This window comes from Phodopus roborovskii, unplaced genomic scaffold (genome assembly GCF_943737965.1).
Source record: "Phodopus roborovskii unplaced genomic scaffold, PHOROB, whole genome shotgun sequence".
In the NCBI taxonomy this organism is placed as follows: Eukaryota; Metazoa; Chordata; class Mammalia; order Rodentia; family Cricetidae; genus Phodopus; species Phodopus roborovskii.
The window spans coordinates 13,385,202-13,408,361 of NW_026126636.1; the positions used below are offsets into that span (position 1 = coordinate 13,385,202).

General features: G+C 46.5%; 2 protein-coding genes across 2 annotated transcripts; both read left to right on the forward strand.

Annotated features, from left to right (window-relative positions):
• Positions 1 to 1,978: 1,978 nt before the first annotated feature.
• Positions 1,979 to 10,635, forward strand: LOC127238473 (zinc finger protein 419-like). The gene is given in 6 exon segments (XM_051207092.1): positions 1,979 to 2,044; positions 6,994 to 7,032; positions 7,768 to 7,894; positions 8,372 to 8,458; positions 9,418 to 10,382; positions 10,384 to 10,635. Coding segments are annotated over 6 exon segments (1,317 nt in total). The 3' UTR covers positions 10,417 to 10,635.
• A 4,419-nt stretch (positions 10,636 to 15,054) lies between these two features.
• On the forward strand, positions 15,055 to 21,601 carry LOC127238985 (zinc finger protein 773). The gene is made up of 5 exons (XM_051207782.1): positions 15,055 to 15,337; positions 17,609 to 17,647; positions 18,760 to 18,886; positions 19,516 to 19,614; positions 20,116 to 21,601. Exons 1-5 carry the CDS (start codon positions 15,260 to 15,262, stop codon positions 21,009 to 21,011), a joined length of 1,239 nt encoding a protein of 412 aa, XP_051063739.1. The 5' UTR covers positions 15,055 to 15,259; the 3' UTR covers positions 21,012 to 21,601.
• Positions 21,602 to 23,160: the final 1,559 nt, after the last annotated feature.

Consider the following 23,160-nt stretch of genomic DNA (forward strand, 5'->3'; position numbering starts at 1 on the left):
AAAACTCCCTAGAAATGGATTCATTGGACATTTTAGAGTCCATCCATTGATGTCTTTATAGCTTCCCTTACTATCTGTGTTGATCTCTCTGGGTGATACCCTCTTATCCCTGGACTGAATTTCCTGCAGGTTTTGCTAGACTCATGAATTTTGCTATGAAAATGTCTTATAATACATATATCAGATTCATTTATGAGGGTCCATGCCATGGTGGCCAGCTCCACTTGATGGTTCAGATTAGAGGAATAGTCCAGAACAGGAGAGATGGCTTGAAGGTTAAGAGCACTGACTGTTCTTCCAGAGGCCCTGAGTTCAGTTCCCAGCAAGCATTTGGTGGCTCACAACCATCTATAATGAGATTTGCTGCAGGGATACGTGCAGGCAGAACACTGTATACATAATAAATAAATCTTTAAATAAAAAATAGTCTAGAATCTACTTTTCTAATATGTTTCAAGACTATTATTATTATTGTTGTTGTTGCTGTTGTTGTTGTTGTTTTTGGAGACAGAATATTTTGTGTAGCCCTTGCTGCCCTGAAATTCCTGCATAGATCAGGTTGGCCTCAAACTCACAGAGATCCACCTGCCTCTGCCTCCGAGTGCTGAGATTAAGGGCATGCAACACCACCACCCATCTATTATTACTGTTGTTGTTGTTGTTGAGACAAGGTCTTCCTATATAGCCTTGGCTGGCCTGGAACTCACTATGTGGACCAGGCTGTCCTCAGAGAGATGGCCTCCCTGCCTCCCTTGAGTGCTGAGATTAAAGACCTGTGCCACCACACCCAGCTTAATGATTTATCTCCTTCACTTGCTTGATTTAAGAAGGGGGGAGGCTTCCTGCTCATTGTGCCAATGCTTTACTGTGCCAATCATACTTCACCACCACCTCTTCCTCATAGTGCACTGTGGAAGTTGAATATAACATGATGGCCATTGCAGAAAGGACCTTTCTCTACCATATCACACGGTCAGTAGTGATATCGATTCCCACCCTTTCCCAAATCAACATTCTCCATCCAGTTGCAGAATGTTCCAGAATGACTAGAGTCTCCTTAAACTTGTGGAGGTTGTCCACTCCTTTGTAGAGAAGAGAGTCGGGAGATTCAGAGACAGGGTGGTGGAGCCCAAAGCAGCAGAATAGTATATAATGAAGGTTTGGCGCCTCTTCTATCCACAGTACCGGCAGCATCCTGCCCACCTGAAGGGAGTTGGTTCGGAATTCACAAAGAGTGGAGTAGTGGGAATACGGAAGGGGAAAGGATACAGGGGACGGTGTGTGTGTTTGTGTGCGTGTGCGTGTGTGTGTGTGTGCTGGCTCTGCCCATAATGGACATCTCCTAAGCCCATGAGAAAAGACAGGAATACAGGTAGATGAGAAAGGAAATGCAACTTGGAATCGCGTAGACCTGTTTCCAGAATTCGGACTGTTTTCCCATTCACATCAGAAATGACATTGTCACCATTGGCTTTTAAGCTGAGCATCCCCTTGAGAGCGGAAATTTGGGAATGCATAACGGATTCAGACCCAGGAATCCACCTTACTGTGGCCTTGATGATCAGAGGAATGGAAACACTAGCGCATCTGTGACCATTACAACATCTGCTGGAGTCGCTTTAACTCCTTGCATACCATTTCCATAGCTTCCACCTCTTTGTGTCCTTGTTTCCAGGGTGCATCTTCTCTGAACTACATTACCCAGAAGAGACAGCGCAGGAGGGCTCAGCCAATGAAAACTGCCGCTTCCGCGGGCTTTAACAAAAAGAAAAAAAGGAAAGACAAGACAAAAAACCATTGGGACTTAGTGGTTGTTTTCCTGGATGCTCCAGTCAAGTATTGGAAAACTGTTTTTTTTACACCTCGTTGTCCAGGACTGGAAGTCTGGAGAGGAGCGAGGCTTTGTGCTCTTGCACCAGACAGGGTTTGAAGTCTGCAACGATCCCGTGTGACAGGTTGCAGGCCTGGGGAAACAGCCATGTCTATGGACCCAGCTGTCCAGCAGAGTCAGACTTCGGTGGCTGGGCAGGGAGCCCAGGCACAGGTGCGTACCACGTGATCACGGCTTGACTGAATGGAGACTTGGTGGAAAAGCCTGGGAAGATTTGTGAGTGTAAGGCATGCTCAGGGCCACAAAAAGCTAGGCAGTTTTTTGGTTGGGGTTTTAGTGTGTTTGAAGACGGGATCTCATGTAACACAGGCTGGCCCCAAACTCACAATCGTCCTGTTACAGACTCCCGGACGCTGGAATTACAGACATGTGCCCCCCTCCCATTTGAACAACCAACTTTCCTTCTTTTCTTCCAGCCTCCCTCCTTCCCTCCACCACCCCTCCCTCCCTCCTTTCCTTCTTCCCCCCTTCCTTCCCATTTTCTCTTTTTGTTTGAGGCAGGGTCTCACTGGCTGGCTAGAAGGGTTACCTGAACAACAGTTCAGGCTGGCCTCGCACTCAAAAAGGTTTGCTCATCTCTGGCATGGGCCAATCTTTCTTCTTTAAAAAAAAAAAAAAAAAAAGAAGAAGAAGAAGTATGATTTTGTGTTTGCCTTCATGTATGTGTGCGGCGGGGGAGGGGAGAGGTGCGGGGGGGGGGGGTGGAGTATGCATGCTATGGTATTCATGTAGAGGACAGAGGACAACTTTTGTTGATTGTTTCTCTCCATCCACCTTCATGCAGGATGTGGGAATTGAATTTAGATCGTCAGGTTTCTGCAGTACACTCCCACCAAACCATCTCAGCAACCCAGACCTGAATTCATCCTGTAGGCACACAGATCTCACATTTCCCCCTCCACAAGAAAGAAATCCCCGTCGAATGGGTCACGTTTTCCCTAGGTTGCCCTGTTCCTGATTGCCCAGGCTGGGTTGCCACTGCCTGGGGTGTCTGTCTGCTCTGCTGTTAGTACAGTTTCTCTAATCCACTCAGCTTCCGGCTGAGGAAGAAAGGCTGAAGGTTTATTACTACTTTATGGTCCTTAGAGTGGAACCCAGGGTCTCCTGCACGGTCATCCCCAGCCCTTGACTGGTGACCGCAGCTGACTCAGAGCCAGCTCCAAGGATGGAGTTCCCTGATCCAATGTGGTGTTGGTTGGCATCTGAATGACTGGACATTCCTAGAGTGTGAGGATTCTGGATTGTGATTGAGACATGGCTATCAGTGAGATAGATTCAGCTCAGCAGGCCTTCACACCTCAGGTTCTGCCTCTTGGTGTTCTCACTCAGAACTATCTGATGAGTACCGGTTGAAGCAGAATTTGGTTAAGATTCACACATGAATGGACAATTCAAACATCATGGAAATAACGGTACAGGAGCACTTAACAATTGCTTGAAAACATATTCCGGATTTGACTAAAGCCTGGTGGGTTAGGTTAAATATCCCATTCTTTTATCTGTTTGCCCTCTTGCTTGCCTTTGTTATGTGTTGCCTGCACGTATGTCTGTCTGTGTACCACGTGTGTGCTTACTGCCTGCAGAGCCCAGAAGGTATTGGATCCCCTGGGATTGGAGTTGCAGTGTGGGCTACCATGCAAATGCTAGGAATCAAACCAAGTCTTCTGGAAGAGCAGCCAGTGTTAATAGCCGAGCCATCTCTCTGGCCCTAAATTCTTAAATAAGTGTCTACAAAATAAAAGCATACTTTATAAAAGTGTGCCCACGTGCTTGGCTTTGAGGGGAAAATGATTGTTAGTTCTTTGAGAGTTTCTTTCACTGTCTTTTGATCATATCCATCCCTTCCCCTAAGTCCTCCCAGATCCACCCTGCCTACCAGTTCAAGCCATCAAGTTCACTTTGTGTTAGCTATTCACTCTTGGATGTATGGCCCTCTGCTGGAGCTTGGTTGATTTACCAAGAACTATACTCTTAAAGAAAAAAGATTCTGGGTCTCCCAGTAGCTCTCAGTTGCCAATAGTCCCTTTGTTAGGAGTGGGACGTTGTGTCTACCATCCCTCTCCATGGTCTGGCCTGACCACGCCCAGCTCTTGTGTGCGCTGTCACAATTGTCATGCGTTCATATGTGCAGCTACCTTGCTACGTCTGGGAAACACTGTTTTCTTGTACTTAGCTTCTACCTCTGGCTCTTCCATTTCCACCACTCCCCCGCCCCCTCCCCCCCCCTCCGAGCCATGGGAAGAGAGAGGGGTTAGTGCAGGGCTAAGCATTCCAAAATCTCTTACTCCTTGCATCTTGGCTAGTTGTGGCCCTTTGTATTGATTACCATCTTCCACAAATAGAAGCTTCTCTGATGAGGATTGAGAGACGGTTGATCTATGGGTGTAACAATAAGGCATTGAGAGTCCATTTAATACCACACCCACAATAATAGGAGGTTCTCCTCCAGGGCCTAGGACCTGCATAAACAAAGATTCTTGGTCCCAGAATGGTGTCAGCATGGGAGTTTGTCTTGTGGTGCAGGATTTAAGTCCAATCAGAAAATGGTTGGTTCCAAGCACTCAGGAGGCAGAGGCAGATGGATCTCTGTGAGTTCGAAGCCAGCCTGGTATACAGAGATAGTTCTGTTCACAATGGCCAGAAATAGAAACAGTCCAGATGATCCTCAACTGATACTGTATAATGAAAAGGTGGTACATTTACATATTGGAATATTATCCCACTGTTGAGTAAAACAAAATTATGACATGCACAGGTAAACAGATGGAGTTGGAAATGGTCATTTGGAGTGAGGTAGCCCATGTCCAGAAAGAGAAATGTTATATGTTTTCTTTCATTTGTGGATGTTAACTTTGAATCTTCAGATGTGTGTGTTAAATTTAGATTGCCCAGAGAAGCTAGAAAATTGACATGTGGGAGGCTTTCAAGGGAGGGGAGATAGGATGTAATGATATAAAGGGATAAAGGGAATAATGGAACAGTAAGAGTTAAATTTAGGTGTAGGAGGTAAGGGTAGAGAGGGAGTTGGGGGAGAAAGGAGTAGCACTAAAAACTTTTTGAGAAATCATATGGGAACCGTGTGTAGCATCTCATACCTTTAATCCCATCACTCAGAAGGCAGAGGCAAGTGGATCTCTATCAGATCAAAGCCAGCCTGGTCTATATAATGAGTTTCAGTACAGCCAGGAATATACAGAGAGAGAGACCCTGTCTTGAAAAAAAAAGCAAACAAAATTTTAAAACCTTACAGAAATTCACTACTATAGAAGCTTCCTAACACACACACACACACAGAGAGAGAGAGAGAGAGAGAGAGAGAGAGAGAGAGAGAGAGAGAGAGAGAGAGCTCTATAATGGGATGTGTTTGATTTCTTGCTGCAATAAAGACCACTATCAAACAAAACGTTGGAGGAAAGGTTTATATTTGGCTGTCTTAGAGTTTCTATTACTGTGACAAAAACCACAACCAAAGAAACTTGGGGAGGAAAGGGTTCATTTGGCTTATATTTCCATATCACTGTTCATCACCAAAGGAAGTCAGAACAGGAACTCAAACAGGGCAGGAAGGTGGGAACTGATGCAGAGGTCATGGAGAGGTGCTGTTTATGGGCTTGCTCCTCATGGCTTGCTCAGCCTTCTTTCTTATAGAACCCAGGGCACCACACACCATGGGCTGCCCCCCCCCCATTAACCACTAATGAACAAAACTCCCTACAGCCATTCTCATGGAGGCATTTTCTCAATTGATATTCCCTTCCTTCAGATAACTCTAGCTGTGTCGAGTTGCTTTAAAACTAGTCATCACATTGGCTTATACTTCTGTTTCATAGTTCATCATTGAGCAAGTTGGGCATGGACTCAAGGCAGGAACTGCCTTGACCATAGAGAATTGTTGCTTTCTGGCTGGTTCCCCAGGCCTTGCTCTGCTTGCTTCTGATGCTGCTCAGGTGTACCTTTTCAGGGGTGATGATGACACTGTAGGCTGTGTCCTCTCACATCTGCCATCAATCAAGGAAGTCCCCCATACACATGCCCACAGAACAGTCTGATGATAATTCCTCAGTTGAAGTTCCCTGTTTCTTTGTCTTAAGTTGACAGAAACTACCCAGCATACTGGGAAATCGTGCACCCCATCCCCAAAACAAACAAGAAGCTGTAAGGAGTACAGGTTTTTTCCGCCTGCCGCCTGGTCTTGTCCCGCCGCCGCACCAGCCCCAAATAACACACTCAGACTCTGTATTAGATATAATTCTGTTGGCCAGTTACTATTTTCTTATGGGCTAGCTCTATCTTAATTATTAACCCATTTCTATGTATTTCCACGTGGTCTTCTTACCAGGCAGTGGGGCCGGCATCTTGTTTCCCCAGTCTCTCCATGCTGACTCCTCCTTACACTTCCTCTTTCCTCCTTGTCTCCTAGTCCCACCTATCTTGCTTTCCTATTGGCCAACAGTGCTTTATTCATTAAACCAGTATGAGAAACATATACAAAATGACATCTCCCATCAAGAAGCCTAGTGCCAAGAATGGGTTACTGCTTTCAGAGTTGTTGGCCAGTGAGATCCCATAGGCTATGGTTGGTGCACTTGGCTACGTTTTAGAATTTGACATTAAGACTCTGGGGCTGAAGACATATTCCACTTGAGTCATAAACCATGGAGAAGTCACACTGGCACTCACCTGGAAGTGCCATCCCTACATGGTGCCTTTCATAGTGCTGGAAGGTGCTATGCATGCATGCTACCAGAGAAAAATAGGCACTAATCTCAATGAGCTATGCACCCTGAACCTATACTAGCAGCCTGGCAGTGCCCATTTGTGCTGAAGGTCTTGACTGCAGTATTATATAGCCAGGGAGGGACTGCACAGAGAACTTGACAGGTAGGACTGAGTGCCATGTGATAGTACTCCTGTCAAGGAAAGGGCGTCATCCCCATGAACTACAAGACAACACCGAAGAGTTATTGACACAGTTGATAGGAGACCTCATTGAGCTCTGAAGCTCAGCTTAGACATCCTTGACTGAGGTATGAGGGGGACTCGGATGATCCTTCCTGATGTCAAGATCATTGCTTTTTACTCACAGCCTGCTTTACCCACAGGTTCCTGTAAGTGCAAAAGCATCGGCTGACTGTAAAGAGGTAAGTGGAAGGTGCCCCAGGAACTCACACTCTTCATTTAGTTCCCTCATAAGTGGTGTCTGGGACTCCTTGCTTGCTATTCTCCTGTCCTCCTATCTTATTTCCATGGAAGATGACTATGGAATGTAAGGTCTATGCATCCAGAGTAGGAATTATACGGATAGGCTCCATTTATGGAAGCCACTCCCCTGAGAGTCAGAGGTATTCAAGTTCCAGTGATGAGTATTGGGAAATGCCAGGAAGTGGGATGGATTAGAATGCCCAGAGAGATTTGCTCGATGTGGTGGAAGGCAGCACTTGGGAGTGTACAGTAGATGAGAAGCTGTGGGCTTGGATACTACAATGGGAAAGGAGGGGCATTATGAAGAGTGATGTGCATAGTAACAGGAGTATGAATAGATGGACTCCGAGCTCGCTTGCCCTGGATGGAGTGGAGAACAGTGACTCAGAGCTGCACAAATCTGGTTAGCATGATGGGGAGGAACCTATGGAAACTGTGTGATGAGAAAGCGGCACTATCCACATTAAATGTCAAAACTGGGTGACTTTTATTCATCTGCCTGCCTGTGGCTAGGGCTGAAAACACTGGAACCTTGAGCAGAGACTGGCTGTCGGTGGATGAAGATCCTCGTGCCCTCTGGAGAAGAAAACTAAACAGGAGCGGCTGTATTGGGCATGTCAAAAGTTCAAGGGAAGGAGACCTTTCCTTAGTAATTCAATGCTCTCTTGTGGCAGGGTTGTGTGACTTTTAATGACGTGGCTATCTACTTCTTGAGGGAGGAATGGACACTGCTTGATGGCTCTCAGAAGCGTCTGTACCACCATGTGATGATGGAGGTCTTCGTTCTCATGTCCTCATTGGGTAAGTCTCCCCCACCCCCATTCTGTAAGAGCATCCTGTCTGGCTTGGCTTCTTTTCTAGAGAGATGTCTCCTTCCCAAACTGGTCCATGGACCACTGCTTCTTACCCCACCATCCTGGAGTAGGAAATAGAGGTGAAAGACCTGGGCATCTTCTTTCTCTTAAGTACAGCAAGGGATACAGGAAGCAGCCTAGGACGAAGAATCCTATAGTGGCTTTATAGAGTTCAAACTGATGACCCCTCTGTGACACTGTAAATACATGGCATTCCTATGACACAGGTAATGTTCTCTTCCTCTAGGTGACTTGGGTCTGCCTGTGGGAGTAATTGTGGCAGTGATGTGGACACTGTTTGGTGGATTTTCTAGCAAGATCTTTGCAAGGGTCTTTGTCATTAGTTTTCTTTGCTGTGGATTGCCATGAGTTACATCACTCTGATTTGGTATGGGACATTGACCTGTCCTCCTCTTCACTTTAGGACTCATACCTTCAGGGACCCATGACATCACTCAGCTAGAGTCTTCAAGAGCTCACTTCATCCCTGCACTGAGATTTCTGACTCCAAGTATGTAGACAGGTCCTTGGAGGGTGGAGATTGCTGATGTATGTACTCTGGATTGGTTCATATGAAGTATCTTTCTGTTGGTTCTGATGTTTTGGTGCCAGGGCAAAGGATCATAGTAGAGTCCATCTGTCTATGCTTGCCCAGTTGCTGACCAGTCCTTGCTATTATTTCATAGTCAGGGCTCTCTTTCTCTCACCTATGAATTTGTGTGTTTTGCCTGCTCCCCTGAGGCACTATATAACACTGGTTTCCCTTGACCGTGTTGTTAGTGTATGCAAGTCCCCTGAGCAGTCCTTGAATACAGGTCCTTTGGGTGCAATGAGTTGAGCATCTTTATCTTAGAGTTTCTTTTACTGTGATAAAACTATGGCCCAAAGCAACTTGAAAGAGTTTATCTCATCCTGCATTTCCCAGTTACAGCCCAGCTCTAAGAATAATTCAAGGCAGGAACTCAAGGCAAGAACTGAAGCAGAGGCCATGGAGGAAACTTCTTACTGGCTTACTCTTCATGGCTTGCTCAACCAGGGTCACCTGATCAGGGATGGAGCCACCCCCTTATGAGCTGGACTCACCTACATCAATTATTAATAAAAATATGACCCTTGATTATTTTATGAAGGCACTTTTACAATTGAGGTTCCCTATTCTCAGATGAGCCTAGCTTGTGTCACGCAGGACACAACCAGGACAGTCTCCAACAATTAAGGCTCTACAGAAAGCTATTTTCCGAGGAAGGAGTTTCAGGTCCCTACCACTCCTCCATGTGCTGTATGCTGTTCTTGTGTTTTTGCTCATGAGGTTTCCTGGGGCAGGGATCTTCATGCTTCATTGCTGTAGCAGGCCCTGCCCATCTTGAAGTTTCTGTGAGAAACCTCAGGTACTGATCACTTGTGTATGTTGCCACTTCAAAGTCTAGATATCCTTGATCATTGTTTCTCTATGTTTGGCTTGCTGTAAAGGAGTTGAGGTTGAAAAGATACGTTGTGAGAAGAACATTTCCAGTGAAGAAGGGCTTAATGTGACCACGCCCCAACAGCAAGAACTGAGCTGTGCTGAGAAATCCTTACAGAGAAAAGAGAACAGGATACCAGTTGTGAAGATCAAGAAATGCGACCTTGCAGACAAGGGTTTTCAAAGCACAGACAATGTGAGGGACCCCCAGACTCCCTCAGGTCCTCTTGGGCATCATGCGACTCACAGTAATACAGAGCCACCCCGGAGCACTGAGAGAAAAAAGGCCATTCACAGTAAGAAGAGAAACTTCAAATGCTGTGACTGTGGCAAATCCTTCAGTTGTAAGTCTCTGCTTATTCGACACCGGAGGATACACACTGGAGAAAAGCCTTTCAAATGCACTGAATGTGAGAAATCCTTCATCCAAAAGGCTGACCTGAATCAACATGTCAAAGTTCACACTGGGGAGAAGCCTTACAGATGCAGCGAATGCGGGAAAGATTTCAAACACAACCGCTCCCTCGTTGGGCATCAAAGACTTCACACGGGAGAAAGACCTTATAAATGCAGCCAGTGTGGGGAGTCATATATGAACAAATCCAGCCTTATACGTCATAATCGACTCCATACTGGAGAAAAGCCTTACAAGTGCAGCGAGTGTGGAAAATTATTTAAGGAAAGATCCAGCCTTGTTTATCATGCCCGAGTGCACACTGGAGAAAGGCCCTTTAAGTGCAGCCAGTGTGGGAAGTGTTTTAAAAAAAACTCACACCTCGTGAAACACCGAAAAGTTCACAGCAGAGGAAAACCTTTCAAGTGCAATGTGTGTGGGAGATCCTTCACTATGAGGTTCAGCCTCATTAGACATCAGAGATTTCACACTGCAGCAAAGCATCATGAGTGTAAGGACTGTGGGAAAGTGTTTTGCTACAGAACTGGACTTTCTAGACACCGGAAGACTCACGCCGAACAGAAGGATTGAGTGGCATGAACATGGGAGATAGTTTTTATCATCTACTGTATGCACACAACAGAATGTTCACTGGACGAACATCAAGAATGTTTCAAGTATGAGGAGCCCTCACCCACACTTCCATCCTATTTCACTGGAGAGGCCACAGTACTGGGATGCATCACGAGCCCACTGACTCTAGGAAAGCCTTTGAGCAAATGTCTGCTCTCATTAGTATTATATGGAAAACCCAGATAGGTCTGTGAATGCAGACAAAACTCTTCAGTCATGAGCCAACCTTGTTCAGTCCTAGGAGTGAAACAGACATTGAAGAGAAGTCCTGAGAATGGCCTTTGTGAGGGAGCCATTCAATGAAAGTTACTCAACAAATAAGAACGTTGGGGCAAGATGAGAATTATTGTCATCTTCCTATTCCCAAGAAATTGGCACTTACTAGGAAGCAAAAGGAAGAAGCTCTGTGATTTTTATTGTTGTGTGTGGTTTTTGTTGTTGGTTTGGTTTAGTTTGGTTGGGGGGGGGATTGCTTGATTTTTGTTTTATTTTGGTTTTGTTGTTGTTGTTGTTTTGTTTTTGCTTTTTTGAGACAGGGTTTCTCTATGTAGCCCTGGCTGTCGTGAAACTCATTCTGTAGACCAGGCTGGCCTTGAATACAGAAATCAACCTGCCCTTACCTCCTACATGCTGGGATTAAAGATGTGCATCACCCAAGCCTGTGTTCTTGACTACACCAGTGTAGTCAAGTAGGCTTCCATGTTACTGAGTTCAAATGGAGGAGGAACAGAGTGGTTTCTGTTTAAATAAGAAAATAAGACACTGTTTTTCTTGCTGTTGTTGTTTGCTCTTTTTTTTCATAATAACAGTTATAAAAGGGCTAATAGCTGTGAGAGCTTTACTAATTAGTTTTCTCATTGATACAACCAAATATTTAAGATAAGCAACACAGGGAACTTGAGATTTATATTATCTGGTTTATGTTTCAGGGCATGGAGTCGGTGATGGTGAAGAAGGCACTGCCCCTGGACCAAGTCCACACACTCAGATGCACATCACACACAAACACACACAGATCAATTTATAAAGAATGACTCCGGTAGGGTTGGTGGCATATGCCTTTAATTCCAGCCATAGCAGGTGGATCTCTGAGCTTGTGGCCATCCTGGTCTTCATCATGAGTTCCAGGCCAGCCAGTGCTATAGAGTCTCTGTTTCAAAAACAAACAAATAGACGAAACAAACCGGATGGTGGCAGCACACACCTTTAATCCCAGCACTTGGGAGGCAGAAGCAGGCAGATCTCTGTGAGTTTGAGGCCAGCCTGGTCTACATAGCTAGTTCTAGGACAGCTAGGGATGCTACACAAAGAAACGCTGTCTCAAAAAACCAACCCCCTCCAAAAAAATATAAGTAAAACACAACAATAAACAAAAAGCCTGCAGGGATATCTTGCAATCAAAGCTGTGTGGTGTTTTGAGCAACAGAGTCTTACTGTCTACCTCTGGTGAGCAGCTAAGAGGGATGACAGAAACTTGTAATTTTTGGGATGCCCCCATAGGCTTCCCTAGCTAACAACTCATAAGGAGGTATCTCACACTCAGTATTTTGGGCTTTTGTTTAATAACCGATTGCTTCCAGTACACAAGATATGCATACTTCTGAATTACTGGCATGACTTGTGGGTAGGCAACCACTCTTTGATGAGATGTAGGCCCACTCCTAAGGAGGGAAGCCATGCCTGGCACTGTTAACCCAGTCAAAACCCATGGTTGGGGAGATCACAGGTCCCAGACCTGAACTTAATACTGCTGTTTAGCTAATAGGCACAGCATAGAACTGGCTACTAAATACATGTCTATATTCCTGGACAAATGCTACTCTCAGCGTTAATGAGAGAAGCCCCTCTGTGGAGTGAATTCAAGTAGACGAAGAGGCTCTTGTTTGTGTAAGGGGCTGATGAGAAGTTACAGGTGCATGCTCAGCCCTGGACAAGGGTAAGGGATACTGAGAGAGAGGAGACAGAATGTAAGAGCTAGAAGATTGGAAGGGATGTGAGATGTCATCTACTGGGCAAGACATAATGATCCCAACAAGAAAGCCACACTATCTTCTGTTGTCTGCCCAAGGTTTGCATAAAATGGACAAATGAACTGGGGACTTTTTCAGGGATGCCAGCTATGCGCAGATTTCTGGAGAAGGGGAATTATCGGTTGTCCAGAGAATACTTTAAAGTAGATGTTCAACACATGGTCCTGGTTTAACCCAGTGGGAACAAAAGAAACAAAGCCCAGGAGGGGCTGTTGAGCCGGCCCAGGAGTTTAGAGCACCAAATGTTATTCCAGACTTGAAATAAAACAGGCTTTATATTGAATAAAGAAAGCTCCGCCTGACCACTATTGCCACTCTGTTCTGTCGTGAGGGCGCTTTTCTTGGACAAAGAATCCTTGTCCATTGTTTCCTGTGTCACCTTACGGTGCGGGTGCTTGCCACATCTTTGTATAAATTCCAGCAGGTTTTAGAAATATCTACCATGTTTCCAGGAGCAACATCGGCTCAGGAAGTAAATACTGTCTTTAAAAGAGTAAAAATTAAAATAAATAAAAACTGGAAACAATCAGGAACAGCAGCCCTATGCCCCAGGCGCATGACCCAGATCCCAGGGTGCTGTAACAATCAGGTAAGTCAGGATCATTTATCCCCTCATCCCGAGTCCCCAGACCAACTGACTGGGCTACCCGTAGAAGAACATGTACAGGGACATTCCCACCCAAGACTTACAGCCAGTCACACCATGTGTGCTGTCTAGGTGCCAGAGCACGAGACCCTCCCTATTCCTCTACCACCTTCCTGCCTTCTTGGTTTTCTTTTAGATAGAGGGTTTCTTTCTTTATTATTTTTTTTAATTTTTTTTCATTTACATACCAACCCCAGTTCCCCCTCCCTCCCTTCCTCTCTCCCACCTCTCCCCAGAGTGGGTAAGGCCTCCTCCCTTGGGTAGTCTACAAAGTCCGGCATACCAAGCTGGGCAGGACCAAGCCCAAACCCCTCCTGTATCAACATTGAGCAAGGTATCCTATAATAGAGAATGAACTCCAAAAGCCAGTTCTTGCACCCCAGATAGATCCTAGTCCCACTGCCAGCCCCACCCCCAACCCCAACAGATCAAGCTACATAACTGTCACCCACATCAGAGGGTCTAGTTCTGTCCCCTGAAGTCTTCCCAGCCGTCAATCCAGATCTGCGAGCTCCCACTAGCTTGGGTCAGCCATCTCTGTGGCTTTCCCCATCATGCTCTTGACCCATCCCCCCTGTTCATATGACCCCTCCTCCCTCTCCAACTGAACTTCAGGAGTTTGCTGTGGGTCACTGCATCTGCTTCCATCAGTTACTGGATGTAGGTTCTATGGTGACATTTAGGGTAGTCATTAATCTGATCCAAGGGGAAGGCCTATTCAGGGACCGAGAGGCTGTCCTGAAATTCGCTCTACGGAGCAGGTTAAGTCTTGAGCTCAGAGATTCAGTAGCCTCTGACTCCCCAAGTGCTGAAATTAAAAATGCAGGCTACTGTGCCTGCCTAACCGTCCAGGATTTCTGCACAGTCTTATCTGGGTAATGTAGTTCAGACAGCATGCACCACGGAGACCGTGACAGTTGTAGAAGTGGAACGTGCACAAACAGTATGAAAGAAATTAACAGGACTCCTGCGGGCACTGTCATAGTTGCAGATGTGCCAGTGTTTCCGTTTCCCTGAGCTGCTGCTGCTGCCCAAATCATTCCTTCTGAAGCACATCAACAGTGTCACAGCAAGCTGGTTTCCATTCCCCAGTTTCCCTTAGCATGGGCGTGCACACACACACACACACACAAAGTTATTCCTGACAACTCCACACTAGTGTGCAAAACCCCGAAGTGTCCCTGGTCGTGGTGTCACACACTTTTAATCTCAGCACTTGGGAGGCAGAGGCAGGCGGATTTCTGTGAGTTAGAGGCCAACCTGGTCTAAAGAGCGAGTTACAGAAGAACCATGGCTACACGGAGAAACCCTGTCTCCAAAAAAAAAAAAAAAAAAAAAAAAAAAAAAAAAAAAAAACCCAAACTAAAATAAAACAAAAAGCCGGTGAGGGGTGGGGTGGGGGTGGGGTAAGCGTCTGAATCTTGAAACCCGTAGTGAAGGAACCCTTGATCCCAAATATGTCCTTTTTGTCTTCTTCCATTGTTACCATTCCTGTATTTAGTGGCATGAACCTCGAAAGTTGCATTTCACACAAGGCAAAGGTCTCAAATGCAAAATTCAACATTGCCCTATGTCATGCACTTATACCATTAAACAAATTAACAATGTCTCACTATGTAGACCTACCTGGCCTGGAACACACTATGACAGGCTGGCTTCTAAAACAGAGCTCCGCCTCTGCCTCCTGCAGTTCTGGAACTTTGAAGAGTTCCAGCAAGCTCAGCCTTGTAGCAACCACACCCAACTCACTTGGAAAATATTACCGAGTCTATAATCACAATATTCTCAGCACCAGTCCCCATGAAACCCACGAAAAATGAGTCTCCTCCATCTGGACAGTTGTGTCCTGAGCTGACAGTTGATCCTTTTTGAACTACATTGCCCAGAAAACATTGCAAAAGGTTCGGCCAATGAAAATTTGTAGTTCAGTGATGACAAAAAAAAAAGTTGGGCGGGACTTTGGGCTTTACGTGAAGGAGATTCTTTGTAACTTCCTGGACCCGTCAGTATGGTTCACAGAAAACTGGTTTCATCTGCGTTGGCCATGACAAGAAAACCGGAGCGTTAGAAACGTTTCTCCTTGATCACAGAGACGGACCTGAGGTTTGAGACGACCCGTGTGACCTGATCCAGGCTTGGAGTAAGTAATGGCCATGTCCCAGGGCCCCACCATCCTGTGGAGTCCGATGGTGATCGTGGAGGCTGCGGGTGGAGCTCTGCCCCAGGTGAGTGCTTGGTGATCGCCCGTCTACCTGAGTTCTAGAGCTTTGAGATCAGGATCAGGAGCCAACAGATCAGGCCCGGCGTCCCCGATTGTAGGACACTGGTGGATGAGACATTTAAATGCTAGAGAGCGATTCCCTCTGACTCACCCGACGTTTAGTAGGCTGCACATCCAAAGGCTTGCAGGCCCGCATGAGCGAGCTCATAGACAGAAGCCCTGGAGTGACCCCTGCTGGCATTAATTAGATGGTGGAAAGATCGCAGTGCGCCCACGGAGCTTTTATTTGTGGAGATGCAGGGGGGGTGGGGGTGGGGTCGCGGTAGGTCTGAACAGAAGAGAGACTTGATCTATTCAGAGTTTTCCAAACCTCCCCGGGGAATATTGGGCATGGATAAGGTGACGTGGATGGAGGTATATCCTGTGGACCAACGCAGGAGTTAGAGGTGTAGACCATAGAAGTGAAGAGTAGTCTTCAGATATCTGGTAGATTTTCACTATTTTCTTCCTCGGAGACAGTACTGGCGGTCCTGGAACTCGCTATGTAGACGAGGCTGGCCTCAAACTCACATAGCTCCTCCAGAGTGATTGGATTCAAGGCGTGGCCTCCACCTCCGACCTCTCTGATAGATTTAAAAATAAATACTCCCCCCCCTTTTTTTTATGTGAAAACATTCATCACTTGAGTAAAGTTTACTGTGTTAACTGTCACTATTTACCCCGATTGGATTCACCATGCGACTCTGAGTGGCCTATGTAGCCTCAGACTCACAAGAGTCCTGCTTTCCTTTGCCTTCCATGTGCTGCAATTAAAGGGGTGTATCACTATGGCTGGCTAATATTAAATGCCCCTCCCCCCCCCCACAGGGTTTCTCTGTAGGATTAAAGGCATGGGCCACCCACTACAGCTAGGCTCCTAAATTCTTTTTTTTTTTTAATTTTATATAACCAAGTCCATTTAAATGAAAACAAACATTTATAGACAATATTTGGGAATTTGGGCGTTGTTCTTTCCAAACTACTTCCTGCTGGTAAGGGGCGCTGTCATGGGGGATTCTAAGAAGATGCAGAAATCCTGGCTGTAGTCTGTAAGACTGCTTTGTCCAACTGTTTTGAATGTAGGATCACGTCGTACTCTGTTTTAGGCGGTCTGGCTTGATCAAACCACATGAGTCTGGAAGGAATCCACATCTTTTCATTTTCTGTGGAAACAAAAATAGAAATCCTTTTCCCCAGTAACTTGTCCTTGAACTTAAATTTTGGAGTCAAATCATTTTTTAATTTAATTTATTATTTTACATGTTGATCCCGGTTCCCTCTCCCTCCCTCCCTCCCCCAGCCCTCCCTCCCTCCCTTTTACCCTCTCTGCCCTCTCACATGCACCCTAACCACCCTCCCCTCCCATCCCCCCACCCCAATTCCATATGTAGGGGAATGCCATCCAGTTGGGGTCATGTAGATCTGACAGGTCCTGTGAAGTAGGGACTAGGGCTTCTCTCCTGTCTCTAGATTAAGGCAGTTATCCCTCCATGGGGGATGTTAGGCTCCTAAATTCTTAATGAAATGTATGTAGATAAAACCATACATCCTGGAAATAATTGTTTAAGTGTTTGCGAAACTCCTGACACAAGCATTAGCATGCACCCAGGAAAAGCCTGCACTGAGCGCTTGACACATGGTACTGAATTTGATGCAATGGTTTTCCTTTTGAGCTAGGACTGTGTGGTGTTTGGGGGAGAATGGCTCTCATAGGCCCATGTGTTTCAATGCTTTGTCACTAGGGAGTGGTACTGTTTGAGAAAGATTAGGAGGTGTAGCCTGGTTGGAAGCGTGCAGCTGGGAAAATTTGCCATTGTCACATTATCTCCTGTCCCTGCCTGCCTCTCTCTCTCTCTCTGCCTGCTGCTTCTATATCGGGATGTGAAACTCTCAGCTACCACACTAGCACCATGTGTGTTTGCTTGCCACCCTGGTATCAGGTGGCTAACAGCATGGAACTACAAACAAGCCCCCACTTAAACACTTTCATAAGAGTGGCCTGCATCACCGCCTCCCATCACAGCCATAGAACAGAAAACAAGACAGACAAGCTGCCATTCTTGCCCTCAGAGAACAAACTGAGGAGATTGATTCCTTGTCCAGTAAGGGACACCATTAAAGGATGGAGCCCAGGCGGCAGTTGGGCCAGCCTGACTGCACGTATGAGAGGGGACTTGGATGAACCTGTGGGATGCCAACACCCTCATTTGTTACTCACAGTCTTGTTTTTCTACAGGTTTCCCATTACTCAATGAAGCCTCCCAACCAGGAAGAGGTGAGTGGAGGGTGCCCAGGAGCCACACTCCTCAGATTTCACATGAGAGACCTCTGTGAGTGTGGTGTCTTGGGTCTCTTTGCCTGGCATTCTCTCTATGCTTCTGCTGGATTGTCCTGGCAGGCGTCAGAATGTAAGGTCAGAATGCATGGCCAGGTTTCCATTCGTGACAGCCATTGACTTAAGTTTCAGAGGTCTTCAAGTTCCAGGGATGAGCATTAGAGGAAGCCTGGAAGGGAGATGGGTCGGGAACGCTGAGACCTCCTCAGGTGTGCATGGGGTCTGCTGGCTTAGGTGGAAGGCAGGAGCTGGGGGTTGCCCAGTAGCTGAGGGCTGGGCTTGCCGCTGAGGTGGAAATGGAAATTCAGTGTGGAGACTGCTGTGTGTGCTGTGAGAGTATGTCTAGATGGCTTCCTGGCCTTCCTGCCCGGGACACAGTGGACAACGGTGACCCAGAATGGTCTGTGTGAGGCAGATGATTGGGAGGAGCCCATGGGAATTCTCTGCTAGGGAGGAGGGACTGTTCATTGCATCCTTCAAGCTTGGATTGACTCCAGCTGTGGTGGTTTCAATGAACATCCCTTTCCCTCCCTCCCATAGGTCTATAGGCTTGAATACTTGGTCCCCATTGGTGGCACAGTTTGGGGAGGATTATGAGGTGTGGCCTTGCTGGAGGAGGTGTGTCACTGGGGATGGGCTTGCAGGTTTCAAAAGCCCATGCCATTCCCAGTTAACTCTGTGTCCCTGGTACCCGTGGGTAAGGATGGAAGCTGTCAGCTACTGCTGCAGTACCATGGCTGCCTGCGCTCTGAGGGCCATGGGCTCACTCTCTGAGGTGTAAGCCCCCAATAAACCCTCTGTTCTCTACGTTGCCTTGGTCATGGTGTGTCTTCACAGTAATAAAAAGTGACCAAGACACCATCAGTCCACCTGCCTGTCCTTGCTGAGTGCCGAGCAGAGTGGTTGGTGGGACCTTGAGGACAGACTGGACGTCATAGCTTCAGAGCCTGGGACCCTCTGATGTAGGAAGCTAAGTGGGGGTGGCTGTCTTGAGGATGGCAGGAGTCCCTGAGAAGGGGCTGCATATGAACTCAGCTTTCCCATTGTGGTAGGGCTGTGTGTCCTTTGAGGACGTGGCTGTGTACTTCTCCTGGGAGGAATGGAAGCTGCTAGATGATTCCCAAAGGCTCCTGTACCAGACTGTGATGACAGACATCTTCGAACTTGTGTCCTCACTGAGTAAGTGCCTCCACCCTGCGCCCAATCATGTTAAAGCATGTCTGTACAGGCTTGGCTTGTTTTTTTTTTTTTTTTTTTTCTTTTTTCTACAAGCAGATATATTCTTCTCAAAGCTGGCTTGTGAACAGTGTCTTTGCCCCCACTGAAAGTACAGGTTATAGACACAACTAGTTATGCAACACCTTTTCTCTCTTAAGAACAGTAAAGGCAAACAAATCATTTGAGGTGACAATATCTGTCTGTGTGGTGGGTTATGCAAGACCTCCTGATACTCACTGTATTAACCAAGCTGGCCGGAACTCAGAGAGATCCTCCTGCCTCTGCCTTCCAAGTGCCAGGATTAATGGTATGCATCACTAGGTGGTTGGGAGTCTCAGCAGTGATCAGTCTTCCTTGAGCTGATGCCATGGCATCTCTGTGATCCAGATACTTCTCTCTGTTTTTAGATGGCATGCCTTGTGTCTGCAGGTGGCGGGAATTGTGGCACCGGTGGGCCCATTATTTCTTTCTCTTGCAAGCCACTCTGATAAGGGTTGTCCTCATTAGGGTCTTTCCCTCGGATTATTAGGGGTTGGAGGATCAGTGAGCCCTTGCACAGAACACTCATCTCTTCTGTCATTTTCCTTTAGGACTTGAGCTTTCTGGGATCAGTGACATAACTCAGGTGGAGTCTTGCAGAGATCTCTCCGTGCCTGCACTGAGATTCACGACTCCATGTTTGTGGACAGGTACTTCTAGAGTGGAGATGACAGGTGTACGCACATATTACTTCTGAACCAGGCCTGGCCCTCATGGTCCAGTCTCTTTTGTTTTGCCCGTTGCCTTGCAAAGCTGTGGAACTCAGGCTTTCCTTGATTGTGCTAGTGTGCATTATACCTCGGGCAGTCCTTGAATGCAAGCTCTTCAGTCACCGTGTCTTAGGGGCCTAGACAGCCTGCTGCACTGTGTCCTGCATCCTCAGCAGCCGACGCTTGTAGAAAGCTATTGCTGCGGGCAGTGCCATAATTCTCAGCATGTCTCTCTGTGATTCACTCCATGCTTGTGTTCTTGCTGTCCCTAGCATCCCTAGGCCCTATGATACGGACAAATGGAGCATGGCACTGGGTCCTCACAGCCCTGAACTAGCCCCTTTGTTCTGTGAGAAATCTCAGAACACTGTTAGTAATATGTGCTGCCTGTCTGTCGCTCAACAGTCTCCACGCCGTTCATCAGTATTTCTCACTGTTCAGGTTGTTGGATCAAAGTGGAGAGTGAAGCATCCCCCTTTGAGCAGAGTCTTCCCAAGGAAGGAGAGCTTAATTCATCCATGCTCCAACAGCCCATGCTGAGCCATGCTGAGACACCCTTGCTAAGTGCAGACAATGCAATGATCCTCCAGACTTCCTCAGGTCTTCCCGGGCACCAGGTGACTTACACTGTCGGGGAGGCTGAGAGTGGAGAGGCCATTCCCACTGAGAAGAGGAGCTGCAAATGCACTTACTGTGGCAAAGTCTTTACTAGTATATCTCACCTTAATCGGCACTGGAAGATCCACACTGGAGAAAAGCCTTTCCAGTGCAGCGAGTGTGGGAAATCCTTCAGCCAAAAAGCCTTTCTCATTAAGCATTTCAGAATGCACACCGGGGAAAAGCCTTATAGATGCAGTGAATGTGGCAAAGCCTTCAAGCATAATATCTCCCTCATTTCCCATCAGGGACTCCACACAGGAGAGATGCCCTTTAAGTGCAGTGAATGTGGGAAATCGTACAGGAGCAGGGAAGGCCTTAAAGTTCATTATCGATTTCACACTGGAGAAATGCCCTTTGAGTGCAGTGAATGTGGGAAATCCTACAGAAGCCGAGAAGGCCTTCTGAACCATTTCTACAGTCACACTGCAGAAAAGCCCTTCAGTTGCAGTGAATGCGGGGAGTATTTCACCCAAAACTCTGACCTCATTGAGCATCTGACAGTCCATGGCAAGCCTTTTAAGTGCAATGAGTGTGGAAGAGTCTTTAATTCAAGTTACAACTTTGTCAGACACATGAAAGTCCACATTGTGGCGAAGCAGTATGCATGTAGGGAGTGTGACAAAGTGTATTGCAGTAGCTCTAGCCTGTATAAACACCGGAAGATTCACACTCGGTAAATGAAAGTCTAAAGCGGGCAATAAAGGTAAGAAGTCCCATGGTCATCTAACTGAACACCAGAAAAGCCAGTGGGACAAAAGAAGTGTTGTTAAAGAGCAAATGGCATCATTCACACACACCTCCAACTCATAAAAGTGGAGAGGTCCCTGGACCAGGATATGTCATGAACCCGTGCTTTGGGGAATCCACGTTTGAATCCTCTGAACAAAAGTGTTATCTGAAAACAGCATCACACACACACACACACACACACCCCTGCACAGGTTTCTGAGTGCAGAGATTTTAGGGAATAGCTTCAGCCACTGGCAAACCTTCACTTTAGGACTTCCCCTGACCTTGAATGAGAAGTTATGAGATTACCCTCTGTGAGAGACGCGTCCATTGAAATGTCCTCCTCCAGTAGATCTCTTCCCAAGAAGTTGGTGCGAGGGAAATGAGAGAGGGGGAGTTCTGTTCTTGACTGTACAAGTGTGGAGTGGAGTTTCCATGGGACTCAGCTTGGTTGGAGGAGGAACAGAGTGGCCTTGGATTTGTAATGAGGTGTGGCTTCTCTCTTTACCGAGTGTTACAGTGCCCTGAATAAATGTTTGTTCCCCCCCCCCCCATAGTCTTTCATGGCTCTTTTCAGAGGGTTTCTTCTGTGCTCCCGAGTTTCAGTTAGGTTTCTGTTGATGTGAGATTCTCCCCCCCCCACCCCCACCTCAAGACAGAGTTTCTTTTTTTAGCCTTGGTTGTCCTGAAATTCACTCTGTAGACCAGGCTGGACTTGAACTCACAGAGACCAGCCTGTCTCCACCTCCCAAGCACAGGGATTAAAGGTGTGAGCCACCACCACCCTCTCTCTCTCTCTCTCTCTCTCTCTCTCTCTCTCTCTTTGATGAATGTTTGGTTGCATATATGTATATCCACCCATATACATATGTCTATGTTTGTATACAACATATGTGTCTGGTGCTGACAAAGGTCATTAGAGGGCATATCCTCCCCCTGGAACTAGAGGAACAGGTGGTTGTGAATCACAGTCTCAATACTAGGAAAGAAATGCATGCCCTTCACCACTGAGCTATCTCTCCAGCCTGGAGTTTTACTAGTTCTGATGAGAGCAGCTCCGTGGTGTCCCCTGTGATCTCATGTTGAAATGTAGCCCAAATGCTTCCATTTATGTGTTTGCCTGTGTGTATGTGTGTGTCTTGAATGCATGTGCTGTGTTCTCTGTGAAGTGTGGGCCCTTTCAAATTTTGTGCTTTTCTTGGTTCTGTGTGTACATGTGAGTGTATACCCCAGCATAGTTCTGTAGTGTTTTTTAAATTCTCATGGGCATGTGTGTGGGGTTTGTTTGGTTTTACCTTTATTTTTTGGGGGGTGGGGGACAGGATCTCACTTTGTAACCCTGACTAGCCTGGAACTCTGTGTAAACTGGGCTGGCTCTGAACTGAGAGATCTGTAGGCCCATGCCTCTTGAATTCTGGGATTAAGGTGAGTGCTACTGCACCTGGCAATATTCTGACATGACTTAGTATTTCTGAGAACTAGTAGCAAAGTCCATTCCCTTTCTCTGTCCTTGAGCGTTATATGGCAGAGCTGTTGTATGCCTGGCCTGCCTCAGGATCTTGACTCTCATAAGTCAGTGTCCTGAGCACTGGGATTGTATGTACACCACCAGGCGAAGGTAAGGCCATTACCACACTTTGAGCCCAATTTAAAGCAAGCTTTGTTTTCTCTGCCACTTAAAGAATTAAAAGGCAGGAAAACTCTCCCATCCTAGAGATAGCAACACAGAAAATTGTAAAACATGGCAGTCATGAGCAGACAGCATCAGCCAGTCAGAAAATTTTAACTAGGGGGATGAGGAAATGCATACAGCAAGCACACAGAGAGCTGGGTACTCTGGAAGCTGAAGCTCAACCTCTCCTTGAGGGCTATTTTCCTTTCCTTTTTTCAAAGTCTTTGAAGGGTTTTCTGTTAATCCAATGGGGCAAGAATAAGACCACTAGCACAATTTTTGAGTCAAATTTAGCCAGGATGATGGATAGTGGCCATGTCCATACTCGGGATTCCCAGATTATAGCATCAAATTACATTAGTCAGAAGATTTATAAAGGCAAACCCCACAAATGCTCTCATAATAATGTTATTTATTTCAATTAG